General features: G+C 33.0%; 1 protein-coding gene and 1 non-coding gene across 2 annotated transcripts in view; one reads left to right on the top strand and one right to left on the bottom strand.

Moving 5' to 3' along the window:
- The window catches only part of LOC111001085 (EF-hand domain-containing protein 1), a 44,484-nt gene that overhangs the window by 6,943 nt on the left and 19,930 nt on the right, over positions 1-17,611 (bottom strand). Inside the window, exons 5-11 of the mRNA XM_022270792.2 lie at positions 15,106-15,269; positions 11,762-11,858; positions 9,897-9,984; positions 8,003-8,153; positions 6,173-6,242; positions 5,130-5,246; positions 1,267-1,489 (exon numbers count right to left, since the gene is read on the bottom strand). Coding sequence (XP_022126484.2) covers positions 1,267-1,489; positions 5,130-5,246; positions 6,173-6,242; positions 8,003-8,153; positions 9,897-9,984; positions 11,762-11,858; positions 15,106-15,269 — 910 coding nt within the window. The remainder of the gene's footprint in view (positions 1-1,266; positions 1,490-5,129; positions 5,247-6,172; positions 6,243-8,002; positions 8,154-9,896; positions 9,985-11,761; positions 11,859-15,105; positions 15,270-17,611) is intronic.
- Positions 16,002-16,075, top strand: Trnan-guu. Its single transcript has one exon. It is a non-coding gene; the product is annotated as a tRNA-Asn (tRNA).

Below are 17,611 nucleotides of genomic sequence, written 5' to 3'. Positions count from 1 at the left end.
ACTTAAAATTATTATTATATTCTGTATAACAAATTTGGTGGTTGGTGAAAGAAAAAAAACATTAATTTAAAGCGGTAGCATAACATGCCTAATTTATAAATAAACAACTTAACTGTTAATAATATATAAAAATAATAAATAGAACATTTACACGACTGAAGACGACAGATTACAGTGAGGACAGTTTAAGATGTAGATGAATGTTGATTAAAATGCCATCTATCGTGAGATGGTATAACTACGTCATCTGTTTGTGTATTGGTTTGAGCACTTATTAGCGCCATCTATTCCATCAATATGTAAACTGGGTTATGACAATACAAATTCTGGCAGTATAATTCAAGTTATGAATTATACCGCCATTCGTATATGATATTACGACCTTCAATTTTTTTAGTTTCCATTTATTGCAATTAATATATAAATTGAGATTGTATTTAACGCTACATATAGTAACAAAGTAAGTAGTAAATAATACTGGCGTATGGACACAATCTTTCAGAGGCCCGCGAGTGCGTTGCTGTTCTTTTAGGAATGTTACGCTACTTTTAATCAAATGTTTTTTAATAATCATACAGATAACATAAATAGATGATAGTAAAATTTAACTAAGTAATATATAGTCAAAGATGTATAAGACAGATCGTATAATGATGTGATGAAAATTGTTTTTAATTTATTTATTATTCTTTATTACTCAAGATGTCATATGGAACATGGTGTAATGGTTGCAGCTCCATACAAACATTATGTAAGAAAAACTTGGCGATTAAAAAGAGTGGCGGAGAGTTTATTGCCAGTTTTTCTCTTCCGTTCTACGCCCATGATTTGAGAACTGGCAGTAAATGTAAAATTAGAATCATTTAATAATGTTTTTTTGACGTTCATAAGTGTACATTATGTTACCTATATGAATAAATGATTTTTGTCTGTTTGTTTGTTTGTTTAATATATACAAAAAGCTTCACAAACATTCACGGAAGGAAAATCAATAAAGATTGTTAAATTTCATATTTAACTAAGTAATACCTAATTGGTGTGTATGTGGCGTGTGTTCATGATGCAGGTGATTTTTTTTTCTAGACAATTCCCCGTCTATGTAGTCGTCGGCGGCATTAAGTATCTTACATAAGTCGTATTGGTAACTCCGATGTTAATACACTACTGATAGCTTATACAAATCGAGGCTTAAATATTGGTCGTTATATGCCCGTGCTGCGCAATACATAACTAAGTATTTAAGTTGTTTTGGATAATTTTGCTCACCAATAAAAAATCTATCCGGCGTATAGTACGTCGGAAAATTGGGATCAGACTCCGGGGTCTGCAAAAGCATAGCCTTGAGGAATTTCCCTTCACGAATCCCGGAATTTCGGCGTGGAATTTCGCCAATTTTTATCGTCCCGTCGGCGAGGCTGTATGCAAAGACGAACCGACGTCCTTTATCCTCCGGATGGATCCAGTCCAGTTCACATAGATACCGGAGGTACTGCGAAAATATAATAAATTAATATATTTTGATTTAATTGTATTTCTTGTTAGTTTAAAATAAAAGTAAAGCAGTGACGCTACAACCTCTTTCAGGTATTGGCTTCATATTTCTGAATCTGTTTCATGATCACTTTTAAACCTAATAGGCAAGTAGGTGATCAGCCTCCAGTGCCTGACACGCCGTCGACTTTTTGGATCTAAGACATGTCGGTTTCCTCACGATGTTTTCCTTCACCGTTCGAGCAAATGTTAAATGCGCACTTCACAGAAACTCCATTGTTGCACAGCCGGGGATCGAACCTACGACCTGATGTATGAGAGTCGTACACTGAAGCCACTAGGCCAACACTGCACTTTCTCTCACTAAAACAGAGATAATATTAGATATATAAAGATAACTCTTAGCAGCTGTAATATAAAAAAACAGAACGAAATTTAAGTACAATGTGGGTCACTCGCGTCGAGATCCGATGGTAGGTGCTTCACACATTTTTAGGCATACATAGTATATGAAACACGTGACATAATTATTATGAGAGTGAACCCAAAAGCTCTCAATGTCAAAAAGACGCAAGCAAGTCTCGCTAAAACTCAAGAACGGCTGAACCGATTTGGCTAATTATGATCTTGAAATATTTGTGGAAATTCAGGGATAAGCGAAGGAAAATACTACAATACAATACAACGACATATATGTGCATTAAGTACATGTACATTCGACAGTAAAAACCTTTGTCTTTTAAGAAATAAATGATTGTTACTTGGTTGTCATATATTTATAGATGCCTTCAGAAATGTATGTTTCATGGCTGAAGTACGAAGACCGATCTCATTGGTTTAAAAAAAACGTTTTAACTTTTCAAAAATTTTAATATACCTTTGAAGTAAAAACGTCACTAACAACACTAAAAAGATATTGAATACTTTGAAAGATTTATTATAATGCATTATCTAGTAAAATTACGTTTATTTAAATATAATCGGCTCAAGGGTTGTACATCGACGTTGACTTAACACAGAGAATTCATAGTCGACATTAAGGGCCTGTTCCAAAATGTATGGATAAAGTCCCAAATAGCAACACATAAATTATTCGAAAGATAAAAGTTCCAAATAAGACACTTCGCGTTTCATGACAAATAGCGCTATCTGACAGCCGTGAAACGCAAAAATACTGTTTATCCTACCAATAAGTAATAAATAGCTTATTTGGAACTTATCCGGACATTGTGAAACGGACCCTAACATTTATATGTTATATTTGACAAACGATTTTTCGATTTAAGTTTCGTGTTCACTGCCCAGATTTTTTAAATCCGAATTGCCAAAATGGTCCATTCAAAAGTATTTAAAGTTTTAGTTATAAACTTATAACAGCACAGATGCTGCAAGAGTTGCACGACTTGGCTTTGAAGTACAACTTTAATTGAATCTGGCAGCGTTATTCTGTTATACTAGTCGTACTATTGAGCGATTGCTTGAATCGTTCACTTTGGTAAGCTAGTGTAATTCTTCTATACTTTGGTTTAAAGACATTTATTTTCATAATAGACATTAGTCACTTATATGAGAACACTTATATGCTAACGTTACAATATGAAAAAAAAGTTGGTAGAAATTGGATGAACATTCATTTCCGTGGATGGTCTTTTAATCTTAATTTAAATAGCTAGGCTGCATGCACTTGTTATATTTTGTAAGTGTAGTTGTATATTCAACAATGGTAACTGAAACTATTAGGTAAAATAATACTCGTGATCATATAATATGATATATTAATGAATAATAATCGTGCCTATCCTTTGTTCCTCCTAAATCTTCACTAGCGATTCCGTCGACGGTTTTGACAAACTTGATTTAACGGAATAGCGCGCCAAACTTTTCGCACAGTCGCATTCAAATACGTCGCAAACCAATACAAAGTGCTCCTTCGATCGTTTATTGGAAATGAATTGTGATTTCTAATATCGTTTATTTATTGCAATTTTATTGTCGGCATCTACTACGTTGGCTAGCTTGGGTGTATCGGCCAAGATCTGCCGGTGAAGGAAGCTTACCTCAGTCGCCCTAGTGGTTAAACACTGGTTCGTACGAAAACATCGATTCATGTCCTACGCCCAATCATTTTTTTAACCTTTTTTAATCCATTTAAAAAGAGTGTCGGAGAGTTTATTGCCAGTACTTCTCTTCCGTTCCACGCCCGTGATTTGAGAACTGGCAGTAAGTGTAAATTCACAATTAATTTAATTTTTTTGACGTTCATAAGTGTACTTGTTTACCTATATTAATAAAGATATTTTTGGTTTATTTTTTATTTTTGACCATCTGAGATAGACATCTTACTCCAAATATAGTCAAAGTGTGCCAATTACCAATCAACGGATTGTAATAGCCATCTGTCGATACATGTTATCCATGGTCAGATCGGTTTATGTGGACAGACCTTTGTAAGAAAATGACAGCTCAACTGTGCCATTATCCTATCTTAAGATTTTAACTTACACCAGTTTTTTAAATAATTAAAAACCTTATCGATTCGATAAGGTTTTTAATTATTTAAAAAACTGTTCAACAAACAACAAACTTCGATATGTTTTAAACATAGACATGTATATTTTAATATTATTTGCACGGTTTTTTTTTCTTTATTTGGTTTAAATTGATTATCAAATATGAGTGTAAAGAGCGAAGAGTTTGCATTCTATCCGTCGTCAAAAATGTATTGTCTTCGTAGGGTTTGGTTATTGGGATGCAGGTAGGAGATCGATCGACTGTCATTGTCTGATCTCAGATTGAAAACAATCTGAGATTGTGGATTAATTATAGGGTTTATATTCGATCCCTGGCTGTCCACAAATGGACAATCTATTTGCGCATTTAACATTCGCTCGAACGTTGAAGGAAAACATCGTGAGGAAACCGGCTTGCCTGAGAACCAAAAAGTCGACGGCGTGCGTCAGGCACACGAGACTGATCACTTACTTGCCTATTAGATTAACAAATCATCATGAAATAGATAAAGAAACCTGAGGCCTAGACCTAAGGAAGCGCCACAGAATTATTTCTGTTTATTTTATAATTTTGTAAGTAGTTATAAAATATATATATATATAGTTTATTACGTTGAAAGCTTATAGTACATTTTTAAATGTACTTCGATATCTATAGGATAGGAAAATATTATTTTTATAATTATTGTATGATAGCTTTCTTTACTTCAGGCTGTGAAATACCCTGCCAAATAAGTACATATCTTAATATATATAAATTACGTGTCACGTTGTTTGTCCCCTATCGACTCCTAAATTACCAAACCGATATCATTTCATTTGATTGATCAAATTTGAACACCGTGTGCAGTTTGATCTAACATCAAAGATAGGATAGCTTACATCTCAGTTTATAACCGCAATATTATTAAATTTCAAATATTTGTATTATTTGATACAATTTTAACAGATGGCGCTATGTTTAAAGTACCAACGTTTCACATAAGCTATCTATCTTTCACATAAGTTCTCCTACCGTTTCCCTTGAATAGTTAACTACTATGTAATATAACAAAAACCTTAGCCACAGCAACGCTTGGCCGAGTCTGCTAATTCTATTATAATTTTTGCACCAAATTCTTGCATTACCTTATTAGCATTCAGATTGTACTTGATGACATCTTTATGTGGTGGTTTCGGCATCAGCCCGAAGCAAGATTGCAGTGTATCCTCTGGAGTACCGATACCAATGTGGGGTGGAAGACTCTGAAATCATTAAAATGATATCTCAACACACGGGCCCGATTTTCAGGTGAAATTCTCCAGCCGTTGAGAGTGAAAGGGAAATATAACTGTCGTCTCTCTCACACCCGCATCCCCATCTTACCTATAAATAAAGTGACACATTTAAAATAACAAAAAATATGAGTTTCGTTAAAACCGTTTAGACTTACAAAGACCAAATCGTATTTGATTTATACAAAATATAGTTGTATTTTCAATGACGTCTTTACAAGGAATTATTCCCGATTCTGTATATTACATATTTATATGTTGGAGCACATTGTACTGTGCCCAAATCTTCCAATAGTGTCATTATCAAAAAATCAGTAGTTTTTATTAAAGAACAGATAAAAAGGCTGATGTGATTCTGCTCTCAATGCTCCCGAGTACGTCACCAGCCTTTTGCTTTCCTTACTTAGTTTCCCAATTTATTTATATCATTATATACACTCCGTTGCAGAAACATATTTAATTTGACTTAATTAAATGAAAAGTACTACTGGCGGTCTTATCGCCTTCGAGCGATCTCTTTCAGGCAACCATTGTGAATAATAAAATAAAATTAGATATAGCAAGCAAGAAGTACAAAAATACATACAATAACTTATTTAGATAAAACTAGAATTGGACCAAAAAACCTAAGTTTACAATAATACATTTGAAACTGGTCGTAAATTTAAATTGACAGTTAATTTAATTTGTTTTTCTTGACGTTCATAAGTGTACATGTTTACCTATATGAATAAAGATATTTTGATTTGATTTGACATAACTTTAATCCGTTAAAATGTGTTTTTCTTTAAATTATGGATCTTCCAACTTCTTATCGTACGTGTCTAGATAAAACTTATTTTATATGTCTGATTGATTCCTCATAAAAGTTATCATTATCTAGCAATTTCACATACCTTTGGGAATTCCTTCTTCGTTTCATGGAACACTTGAATCCTCTGTGGCTGATCAATATTAAGCATTGATCTGAAAATATCGTGAACATTATTACTATGTAGTCGCAATAATACTTTTTTACAATATACGATGGTAATGTGTCTGTGGTCAGAGACAACATCGAATCTATTACTGAAGTCACTGATTTTTTTTTTAAATTTTGAAAATGTTATTATACATAAGTGTGAAAATGACATGAGACAACAGTCGCCTGCAATATCGCAGCACACAACTCAGAGTACTTTTTGTATTGAAGTCGCGTGGGTCCACCAAGCATCCGCGAATATACAATGTACATACATATTTATGTATAAATAAAAAAAAATGCAAATAATTAACACAACAGGGTTTCAAACGCTTTTATTATAAATAAAAGAATTAAGTTGTCGCATTTGAAATAATTGTATTTAATGAAAATAAACGTTTATTAAAGTCAATTTACAGGAAAATTTACATGTCGTATTTAGTTTTAGTGAACGTTATTACTTTTAAGTACAAGAAGTACATAGCCGGCCTTTTTATTTTGGAGATTTTTTATATTTTTCTATAACTACTACGAGAATAAAGGGCAATCATTGAAGCCCATTTACACAATTTAGTAGGAGCGTTGCCGGCCTTTGAGGAAGAGATATTTCATTATTTATTTAGGTAACCAACAGCCTATATCACAATTAAAAAATTTATTGATTAATTAAATTTTGAAATGTTATGAAAAACGTATTTTTTTTGTACTCAATAAGTTAATTATCGTAGTCAATCTTCGTCTAGACTAGGTTTTCTGGAAGAGACTGCTTTATAAACATTTACACCTATTGTGTTGATTTTGAATAAAGTGTTTATTAAAGGTACAATAATTTTAATGCTCCCGTGCCACTCAGAAACACCATTATATCTATTTTAACTTACATAATCCATCTTGGTTGTCAATTGTCATATTGATAATTGTTAATCAGTGACGTGACTGACATTGATTCGGCTCCGCCATTGATTCCCGGAGGTATCAAATGACATGCAGCGATTTGATCAATTTAATATTTGAATTTCGAACCAACTTAAACACAGAGCATTTAAAATTAAAATATTAATCATAAAGTCAAATATCAATTGCACAAAAATTCAATTCAGTTTTTATTTTTGACAATTTAGTTTCCCATTTTTCTATTGTCTATGGGGAATTTTTAGTAGCCACCCGCCATTTTGATCATTTAGTAACGTTGTTTATTAGATTCAATTATCAGTTATTAATCATTAGATATATGTAGTTGCTGCAACTAAAGTGATGGGAAAAGAAAAAATCTCATTTTGGAGACCAAATTTTTTTTGGCTATCTAGTTCATCTGTTACTTTATTATATGGAATCACTATAGATTTATTTAACAACGTTTTATAATGAAACATATTGAACCTTTTAAGGTATTCATATTTTTAATATTGATTCAATAAATCTTTCATAAAATTTTGTAACTTTTGCCTGGTTGCCTGGAATCGCTTGTTAGCGATAAGACCACCCGGTTGCCTCCTAAATTATTATACCTATTTTTACCATTAATTTCAATTAGATAATAAGTGGGCAACGAACTTGCGAGCTTATGTCTATGGGCGGCATTGCTGAACATCATTTAAGTCCTTTGTCCCATGTTGTAAAAAATATCTTTATACTGTTTAAATAATCGAATCATCTCTGTAGAGAATAGACAATACTAAAAATACAGTAAAGAAATGTACTATAAACTAAACAGAACATAATATATTTTATCTGTACACCCCTAAATAAATAATAAAATACTCACTTATAGTAATGTCTAGTGAATTTGTCACAGTCAAATATCAGGAAACGTCGTCCCAGAATGAAGACAGTTTCGCCGACAATCAGATCCCTTGGTGAATAGTACTCAGTCACTTCTTCATCTGTTATCTCCATCGCGATGGACGGGAACGTCACTGCAGTGTGGTAAAATGAAATAGGTATTAAGAATTACGAATTGATTGCATTATTAAAACATTTTGTAAAACTTGACACTTAAAAAAACATATGTGCAATTCAGACGTGGTAGAACAAAGTTTATATAATTAATCATATATAAATTAAACATTTTTCACTATTTAAATGCATTTAACTTTTCTTTTAAAAACAGTATATTTTAATGATAAATTTTAATTTATATGTATAATATATATCTTTAATTTGGCAAAAACTAAATCAACGAAAGTTTAAAAATCGATAAAATGAAAAAGAGGTTGTATAATGCCTCCTATCTCATTTTCTTCCACGTTAAATATTATGAATTTATGTTTCTGTCTCTTTTTACTGTCGCCTTTTCCGTTGCAACCGGTTTGAAATCAGAACGACTCTAAAGAGGTTTTACTCCAATAATTTTTAATATAAGAAAAAACGATTTCTGAAGGATCATTTTCTTTTGGAAGGTTCCCCTAGATTTCACTTGGATGCCATTACCAGGTATCATATTGTAATATATCCCCTCCAACAGAAAAATAATCAAAATCGGTTAATAAACGACAAAATTATCTGCGTAAATACAAACGGCTGAATTGAGAAACCTCCTTAAAAACTCCTTAAGAACCTCCGTATAAACCTGTGGATGAAGAACTGGTACTGTTCCTTCAACCTGAATGGAGGATAAACCACTGACAGGCCCGAATACACCAGTGGTTTCTAGAGAGTTGTATATCAGGGAATGTTCTAAGCGAGTTGATTGATCGTTGATTTTTATTGTTGCTTTGTTTGTTGTATGTGTTTATTCCTATTACTTTTAAGAATCATAATTTGTTTTATAGTAATTAAATTGTTTTCAATTTTAGAATCATTACTTAACGAATTTTCAATTCTTAAAAGGCCGGCAACGCACTCGCGAGCCCCCTGGCATTGAGAGTATCCATGGGCGGCGATATCACTTAACATCAGGTGAGCCTCCTGCCCGTTTGCCCCCTGTCTATTAACAAAAAAAAAAGAATTAAAACATGACCAATCAGAACAGAGACTTGAGTGGGGTCGGGTACAGCTTAAAAACAGATTTCATTTGAATTTATTCATAGTGTCCATCACCAGTACTGTTAGTGTACACACACTTAAATTTTAACAAACCAATTCGCATTCCAATTTATTCTACATGCTATATAAATGTAATTTACATTTATTCATAAACTAGTGACTGGTTGACAGTTTAAGCAATAATAGTAATAAATAATGATAAACATTTATTTATAATAAAATAAATCAGTGGCGCTACAACCTCTTTAGGTCTTGGCTGGATTTTTTGAATCTGTTTCATGATCACTTTTAAATCTAATAGGCAAGTAGATGATCAGCCTCCAGTGCCCCACACGTCGTCGACGTTTTGAGTCTAAGACATGTCGGTTTCCTCACGATGTTTTCCTTCATCGTTCAAGCAAAGTTTAAATACGCACATAGAAAGAAAGTCCATTGGTGAACAGCCGGGGATCGAACTTACGACCTCAGGTATGAGAGTCGCACGCTGAAGCCACTCGTCCAACACTGCTCTTATGTTTATTCATAAACATCTAATATATATATATATATATATATATATATATCTATTTTGGTTAAATATATGTCAATAAAATACGATATGGATGAATAAAGACATTTTATTATATATATGTATACAGCGGACACGCCAATTCGAAGAATTCTGCTATATTTACCTGGCCTTTCTTTCCACTTCTTTGGTACTTTCCTCTTCTTCAAGAGTAGAGGAAACGGATCCTTTCCACCCCTTTCGTCGTGAAGTTCCTGTGAAGTAGACTCTACTAAGTTTTCAATAGCATATTCAGGAACAGATTTAGAGGTCTGGTAGTCTCCAAATCGGTTTTCATTAAATTTAGTTTTAGGGTTTCGGAGGCGATAAATTGATCTTGCTAGGAATGATTTTCTTCTTTAAATAACATGTTCATATTTTTTTAATATTGTGTTGGTAAGATCGAAAAATATTATTCATATTTCATCATTTTATTAGTATCTGATTCGTACTTAAATATAATTTCCAAAAAACACAATTTATAAAAAATTAAAAATATTATGAGCAAGGCTCGGTCATTCAGGTACTATCAATTAATATAGCAATCTTTGTCAGAATTCCAAAGTACCTATGACAATTGTTTTTTAAAGATTTACAAGACCTGGAGTTAGTAGGCGGTGATGCCAGCTAAAGAATGATTGTAATTTAAGTTAATTCGGTATATTGTTCGTGATATTTAAATATTTGTTTTTTGTTTTAGGTGACTTGAGCATGTTACATATCAATTGCACTCCCTTTGCCCCGCAAAACTGATACCGGTACCCCTCTGACGCAACACCGTAATAAAAGGAGATGGACAAAATATACCAGGAGCTTTGATCGCACACCTCACATTTGCCCGTTTGCCCCTGTTCTATTAAAAAAAACATTGGGCCGGTTAATTCTCAATTAGGAATAAGTTTAAAATAAGAGGCTTTTGATTGGATAGCATCGGACCGATCAAACTTCCATTTAAGTATAATATAGATAATTGTCGCGACTTAATTAATTATCATTAATCTATTTTTTATTATATCTTAATTATATTTAGTTAAGTTATCATTTATTGTAAAATTTAATTAAAGGATTTAAATCCATTTTGTTTTTTTTTGGGATTCACCGCTAGCCCTTACTTAATTAGTAAGTAAATATTTAGATTTACCCTTAAATAAAACATAAATAATACATAGCATTATTTTTTTATTGCACTCGTATGGGTAAAATTTGTCTCTTTTCGGTGGTAAACTTTTTTAGTAGTAACAAATATGAAATGTCAGAATTCTACGAAATAAAAAATCAGTAGGTATAGAATCCGAGCAGGCCCCCAATTAAGGAAATTATTGGTCACATGGAAGTTACGTGGTAAGCATACTGATCTATACAAAGTTTGCTCGCCCATCAAACCCGTGCAAAATTTAATGGCTATGAAAACATCACCAATTAGGGGCTTTCAGCCATAATAGGATTATCATGTAATTGGAACTTTGGATGTTTGAAGAGCATTAAATTATTTTGTATATACAATAATAGGGACACGCTTAATCATTTAAGATATTTAAAAAGCCGCACTAACCAGTGGCGCATTAACTAATTTTTAAGGTATAGGCTGTAAATTTTTTACCACCTTTGTCTCTTTTTTTATATTATAGGGGGGCCAACGAGCCTGTGGGACGCCCATTTTTAGTGGGTGCGATGCTGGCCTTTAAGAAGAAAATTCACACAACAAATTTTTGAAATTGGGAATATTACAGACTTCTATCTGTATAAATCGTCAAGAAGAAATATTTCGATTTCTGAGGTACCAAAAAAATCGGTTCCCAAATTTTCCGCCAACAAATGATTATGAAATAGACACAGAAATCTGAATCACAGACCAAAAAAGCTTAAAGTACCTTTATAGCGCCACTGATTTATTTATTTTAATTACCCGTTTGTCGTTTAATGGCCAACTTTGAACTGAAATATGAACATAGTAATGGTGCTCTCTCTAAATTACATACTTATATAATATACCTTAATTGCAATGGTGTCGTCTTGCAAAAAATACATCATTTTATATTCTACCAGCTCCCCGAATGCGGAATCTCTATTGTCCCACGCCACGTTGAACCTGAAATATTTATTTATTTATTAATGTTCACCACATCATATAATGCTATACCAGCAGTATATATTACAAGCCATATTTTCTAAAATATATGACAATTATCGATAACATAAATATAACAGAAAAAATGCTAGCACAACACCGGATTAGGTATCAGACAGGCAAATTCAATTCCAATTGGTCCACAAATCATTGTAATTTATTTACCCCTAAATATCGTTTTAAAACTCCCAAAGTTTGTTTCAAATATTCAGAAAAATAAATTCAATCTATATAACTATCTATTCTGTTCTTTCTATCTTGGAGTATTATAGCATTTTGATATTTTAGTTATAGCCAGTTGACTGGTTTCTAGACTTAGTAGAAATTGTATATTTTGCTTTATTTATTTATTTCGTAATCCTACAGCTAACATACATTATATATAATTACAAACAAATATAGTGAAAATATAGCCAAAGATGGAATACATCACACATTTTACTACAAAAATATTTACAAAAGGGAACAAACAAACAAAAAGTATAGTAAGTACATTTAACAATTTATTTAATTAAGCCTAAATTGGTTGTGTTGTGTGGTGGTCTAAAAGTGTAGCTATGTACGTGATGGTGTGTATGTGGGGTGTGCTCATGATGTAGGTGATTTTGCGCTATGGATATTCTTAATACACTTTTAACCACATTCCGCGATAGCCTAAACAAGTCAAGGCCTAAATAGTGGTCATTGTATGAACTTTTTTAAGAATTATTTCTAGTTTAAATTAAAATGTAAACAATCACCGACATCTAGAATGTAGATTATAAATTACGGAAGACTGTAAATTTTAAGTATTTCATTGTACTCATTATAGCATACAAATAAAACCAGTCTAAATACTTGTGGTATATTCAATTTACCACTATTAATAGTTCTACAAATTAACGATTGCTTAATAGTCGTTAGTATTATTCATTCCACGATCAATAGTATTATTAAAAAAGTAATTTATTAACATTTTAAAACCATCTAAAGAAAATAAATATTAAGCCAATATTTCAACTGTAATATGACTGTTGCTTTGATGGAACACAGATAAAAAAACAGGCGCCAAATCAGGCCGACTAGCTGTCAAAAGTGCAGGCGTACAAAGTACACATGTCAGAAATGAAACGTCTTTGTAAATTATTTATTACTAAGGTAAAAGCCCTAATAGATGATCATGTACCAGTGTATGATCACTCCATGCATTTGTATATCTACATTAACAGTGTAAAAATAAATCAAAATATTAATAAATTACTACAAACTTTAAGACTTTACTAAATATGAAAATTGAATTGGCCCGATTCATGATTAATTATATATATTATAGACTTATTACTAGATGAGAATAGACCGTCACCACACCACCACAAAAATCCCATTTGAGGTATGCGATCAAAGCTATTGTCCATTTCCTTTATAACGGTGTTGCGTCAGAGGATTACAGGTATTGGTTATGCGGGGTAAAGGGAGTGTAATGGATATGTAATACACGTGCCTATGATAGTAAAAATAAATAAAAATCTGCGTTTACTGCACAAGACGTTATATGACAGAATTGCCATCTAAAGCTCTGATATGTAACTACTCTTGTCAATCGGTCTAAATCGCCTTCTCCCTTTTCTACGACAAAAACGCTGCACATCATCGTGACGATTTACCCTCATGCGCCTTATTTTCTTTAGTTTCTTCAAACTTCTTTAGTTTTTGAGTCTCATCACCGACAGAGCTACGCTAGTTAAAACAATCCAAGCTATGCTGTCAACGCCTAGGCGAACATAGAGATTTTATGTAATCTGTTAATAAATAAATAATAAGGGAAATTTAATTTAAACCTGGCAACACCAATTTAACTTTGTCAAGAGGTAACAATTACGTCACTACACAGTCTCCCCAGAGCCTGTCTGATTAGGTTTGTCAGGTCACGTTGTATATAATTGTATTACATCTCTGAGATTCACTGGGTTTCTATGTATTATAAATTATACATCACTAGCTTAGCTCAAGATTCGTTGGTTATTTTTCAGTTTGGGAGTCCGTGTAAAGTATCTTAAATAAATAAATCCGTTATAAGTTTTGAAAGAAAATTACGGCTTAGTGTGAACGTTGCCAATACTTTTATTGTTTTTCTATGTCTCTCCTTTCCTCACACATTGTCGCATTCGATGGAACCACTGAGAAAAGCAGTGGGCCCATTCTTCATTGGTCTCTTCTATGGCATTTTCGTACGCTTTCACCGCATATTCAGGGCCCGAAAAGCAAATACGTTAGTTCTTGGGAATAAATTAAAGTCGCAGGGCGCTAGGACTGTATGGCGGATGACGGATCTCGACACCTGCCATAGTCAATTGTTCAACAGTCCGTTTTGCGAACATTGCTAGCATTGTCGTGGTGAAGGAGGATCCTGCATCGAGGGCGCTGCTGTCGATTTTTTCCAAGACAAATCTTTCCGAACAAAGAATGAGGCAATCATATTTTTCCTTGACTTCTTCCTTTCTTTACCTTAGTTGGTCTATCCTCGAAAGTTGAAGATCGGAGCTGATTGTCTATTGGTTTCGGGTTCGTAGCAATATATCCAGCTTTCATCACCTGTGACGTTGTCAAATACAGCATTTGAGTCACCGCCGTTGAACTTATCTAACATTTGGCGACACCGGTCCATGCGAAGGTGTTTCTGGTCGGCGGTTAAAGTATGGGGAATCCATCTGGTACAAAGCTTCCTCACGCCTAAATGTTCGTGTAATTTTTTAAACTTGACTCATACTAATGCCAAGGCTTGCCCGTATCTGCTGGTAGCTATCTTATCTTCCTCTATCATTTGTCGCACAGCACTGATGTTATCTTCAATAGTCGCTATTAAAGGACGTCCCTCACGCGGAGCATCATTGAGATTACTACGTCCAAGCTTAAACTCGTTAAACCAATTGACAATAGCAGTACAAGATGGGGCTTTATGAAGAAGAAGCCTATCATATCTTTGTTGTTGAATAAACCCACAACGAAGTCATAATAAATCATTGACCGAAAATTTTCTTATATTCTCTATCTATCTATTATCATTCTTCTTTCTTTCTCTTGTTAGGTTTCAAGGATAACAAGAGTTTTAGATTTGCTATCAATCCACAAATAACAAATGAATGCAAATTAATGAATGACTTAAATTAGTTTTAAAAATGATTTTTATTAGAAATAACCTTAGGTCTAATAGTTTAATGTAAAAACTCACGCAAGCACTTTCCCTTCGTACTCCAAAAACCTTCGCAAGGCATCATTATGCGCCTGCGCACGCTGTGGCGGCGGCACCGACTTCCATCTCTCCTTCTTCTTATACGGGTCATCAGGCAGACTCTCTTCTTTAGATAACTCGATGCCCTGAGATTCTAGCCACTCCTGCGCATGAAAATTATTAAAAGCTTAGTTCAGATTCAGGTAGCACGCATTTTTAGGAAAAAATCAGGGTCCATAAAGCCTGTTGTTTTACTACTAAATCTATGGTTCACTTACTCGTGCGATCTTCAACCAATGATGTATGAAAGTATCAAAAATTAAAGTCAGAATCTTAGTTTCAGACATAATTAAAAATGCAAGAATAGCTTAATTTGTATTTGTTTTTTTTTTTTGGATTATAAGGCAAACGGGCAGGTGTCTACTCCATGTGGGGCCGACTTTGCACTTTATTCAAGCAAACGGTTGTCGGAAATAAAGTACCGCCTCGCCTTACTGAGCACACCAAGCTTCTTAGAGGATAATTAAGCATTCCCTTTCAAAATACCGCGAAATTGAACGTAAAACTGTCGTATTAACGGGCCCCAATTATATCTTTCTTAATAATGATAAATAAAAAGGAAGGACGAATAATTATAAAATAAATGTTTTCGTCTCTCGTCTTTTGTTGAAGTTTGATCAACTGGCAGCTGACTTAACCTAACCCAATCCCATCGCTATTATGTTGTATTAGGTACCTTTTGAAAGACTGTTCAAATTAAACAAACATTTCTGTCAATTCGGACTCAATTTATTTACAAGAACCCAAACCCACTGAATAAACAACATCTTTCGTTATATTAGGTACAGATAATAGAGTTAGATGTTTTGTTTTTTATTTTTAGCCATGACACATATGCCTCCGTGGCGCAATTGGCTAGCGCGTTCGGCTGTTAACCGAAAGGTTGGTGGTTCGAGCCCACCCGGGGGCGGATTATTTTTTTATTTCTAATTTTCAATCTGTTTACATTATAAAATTCTCGATAAGTGTTTGTTAATGTTTTAAGAACTTTATTTCTAATTACAAAAAAATATTTTATTTACATGAGAAACTTAATATTAATATATATATACGAGCGAGATACACGTAAGCCGTCTTATTTTTGGTCAACTGTGTTCATTCTAACATGCATCTTTACTGCCCTTTGGAATCTGTCAAACACTCCAATATTGCGAATTTGAGATGGTAATTGAATAAATAACTGCACACCCTCATACCTAATACATTTCTTCAAATAATTTGTACGCGGCTTCGGCAAGATAAGCAAACTCGCTCGACGAGTATTACGTGTCGTTGTGTATTTGATTTTTTATTTGGTTCGAGTAAAACTTTGCACTCAACTAAAAACATTTTATCTAGGATCCTTAAATTATATTTAGGGCCTGTTTCTCAATGTATGGATAAAGTGCCAAATAGCTATGCAACACATAAATTATTCGAATGATAAAAGTTCCAAATAAGATACTTCGAATTTCATGACGTATAGCGCTATCTGACAGTCGTGAAACGCAAAAATACTATTTATCATACCAATAAGTAACAAATAGCTTATTTGGAACTTATCCGGACATTGTGAAACAGGCCCTTAGTGTTATATATTTATACCGAATCTCTAGTTACGATTAGCAGGTCCTGATTCAAGATCAACGAACATCTACGACCAAATTATCCATCCGCTTCTATACAGCCAACGAATCATTAATTACGAATTATTATTATTATTATTATAAGACTACAACGAAACTGTTTTACGCGAATTTGCTACAACTATTACAACAGGCGTTTTTAGTTTCAAAACTTAAATGAAATGAAAAATTCAGTTTATATAACCTTATTCTAATACTCCACGCGCATACAGAGCATTTCGTGTACCAATACTACATATACTATTAGTAAACTTAATTAAAAAATTGAACTTAGAGGCAGGTATTTATGCATTGTAAAATATAAAAATAACTTTTATTACTATTAGTTTTTAGGATTTTATTTCGAAAATATTTCTCTATGGGGCAGCATAGCAAAATGTTCTATACGTTGATGTGTATTTTGTTATTAAAAATATGTACGTTGGATAAGAATTTTAGAAATACTAAGGGATGGGACGAAAATGGTTGGGTTAGATTGTGGCCAGTTCAGTGTGAAAAAAGAACATGACTCCAAATATTAAGCGACTTATATCAAAATAATATCTATCTATTTCCTTTTAATAATATATTTTAGTTATTAAATTTTAAAGTTACTTATTGATTATGTTTAATTCAACTATGTAACATTAAATGTACCTACACTTAAGAATAATGATATTTTGATATATATTCTTCTTTGACTTTCATTTCGACTCTCACACAAAGCTATAAATTTTCATAATTATACTAAACATTACTGTCGTTATGTACCTATTATATATTACCTTTCCTGTTTGTACACGAACACGATTACATAACAAAAATGATTACTTATCAATGCC

The sequence above is a fragment of the Pieris rapae genome, chromosome 23 (assembly GCF_905147795.1).
Source record: "Pieris rapae chromosome 23, ilPieRapa1.1, whole genome shotgun sequence".
Taxonomy (NCBI): Eukaryota; Metazoa; Arthropoda; class Insecta; order Lepidoptera; family Pieridae; genus Pieris; species Pieris rapae.
The sequence above is the reverse complement of the archived record's forward strand: the minus strand, read 5'-3'. Positions and strand labels throughout refer to the sequence as shown.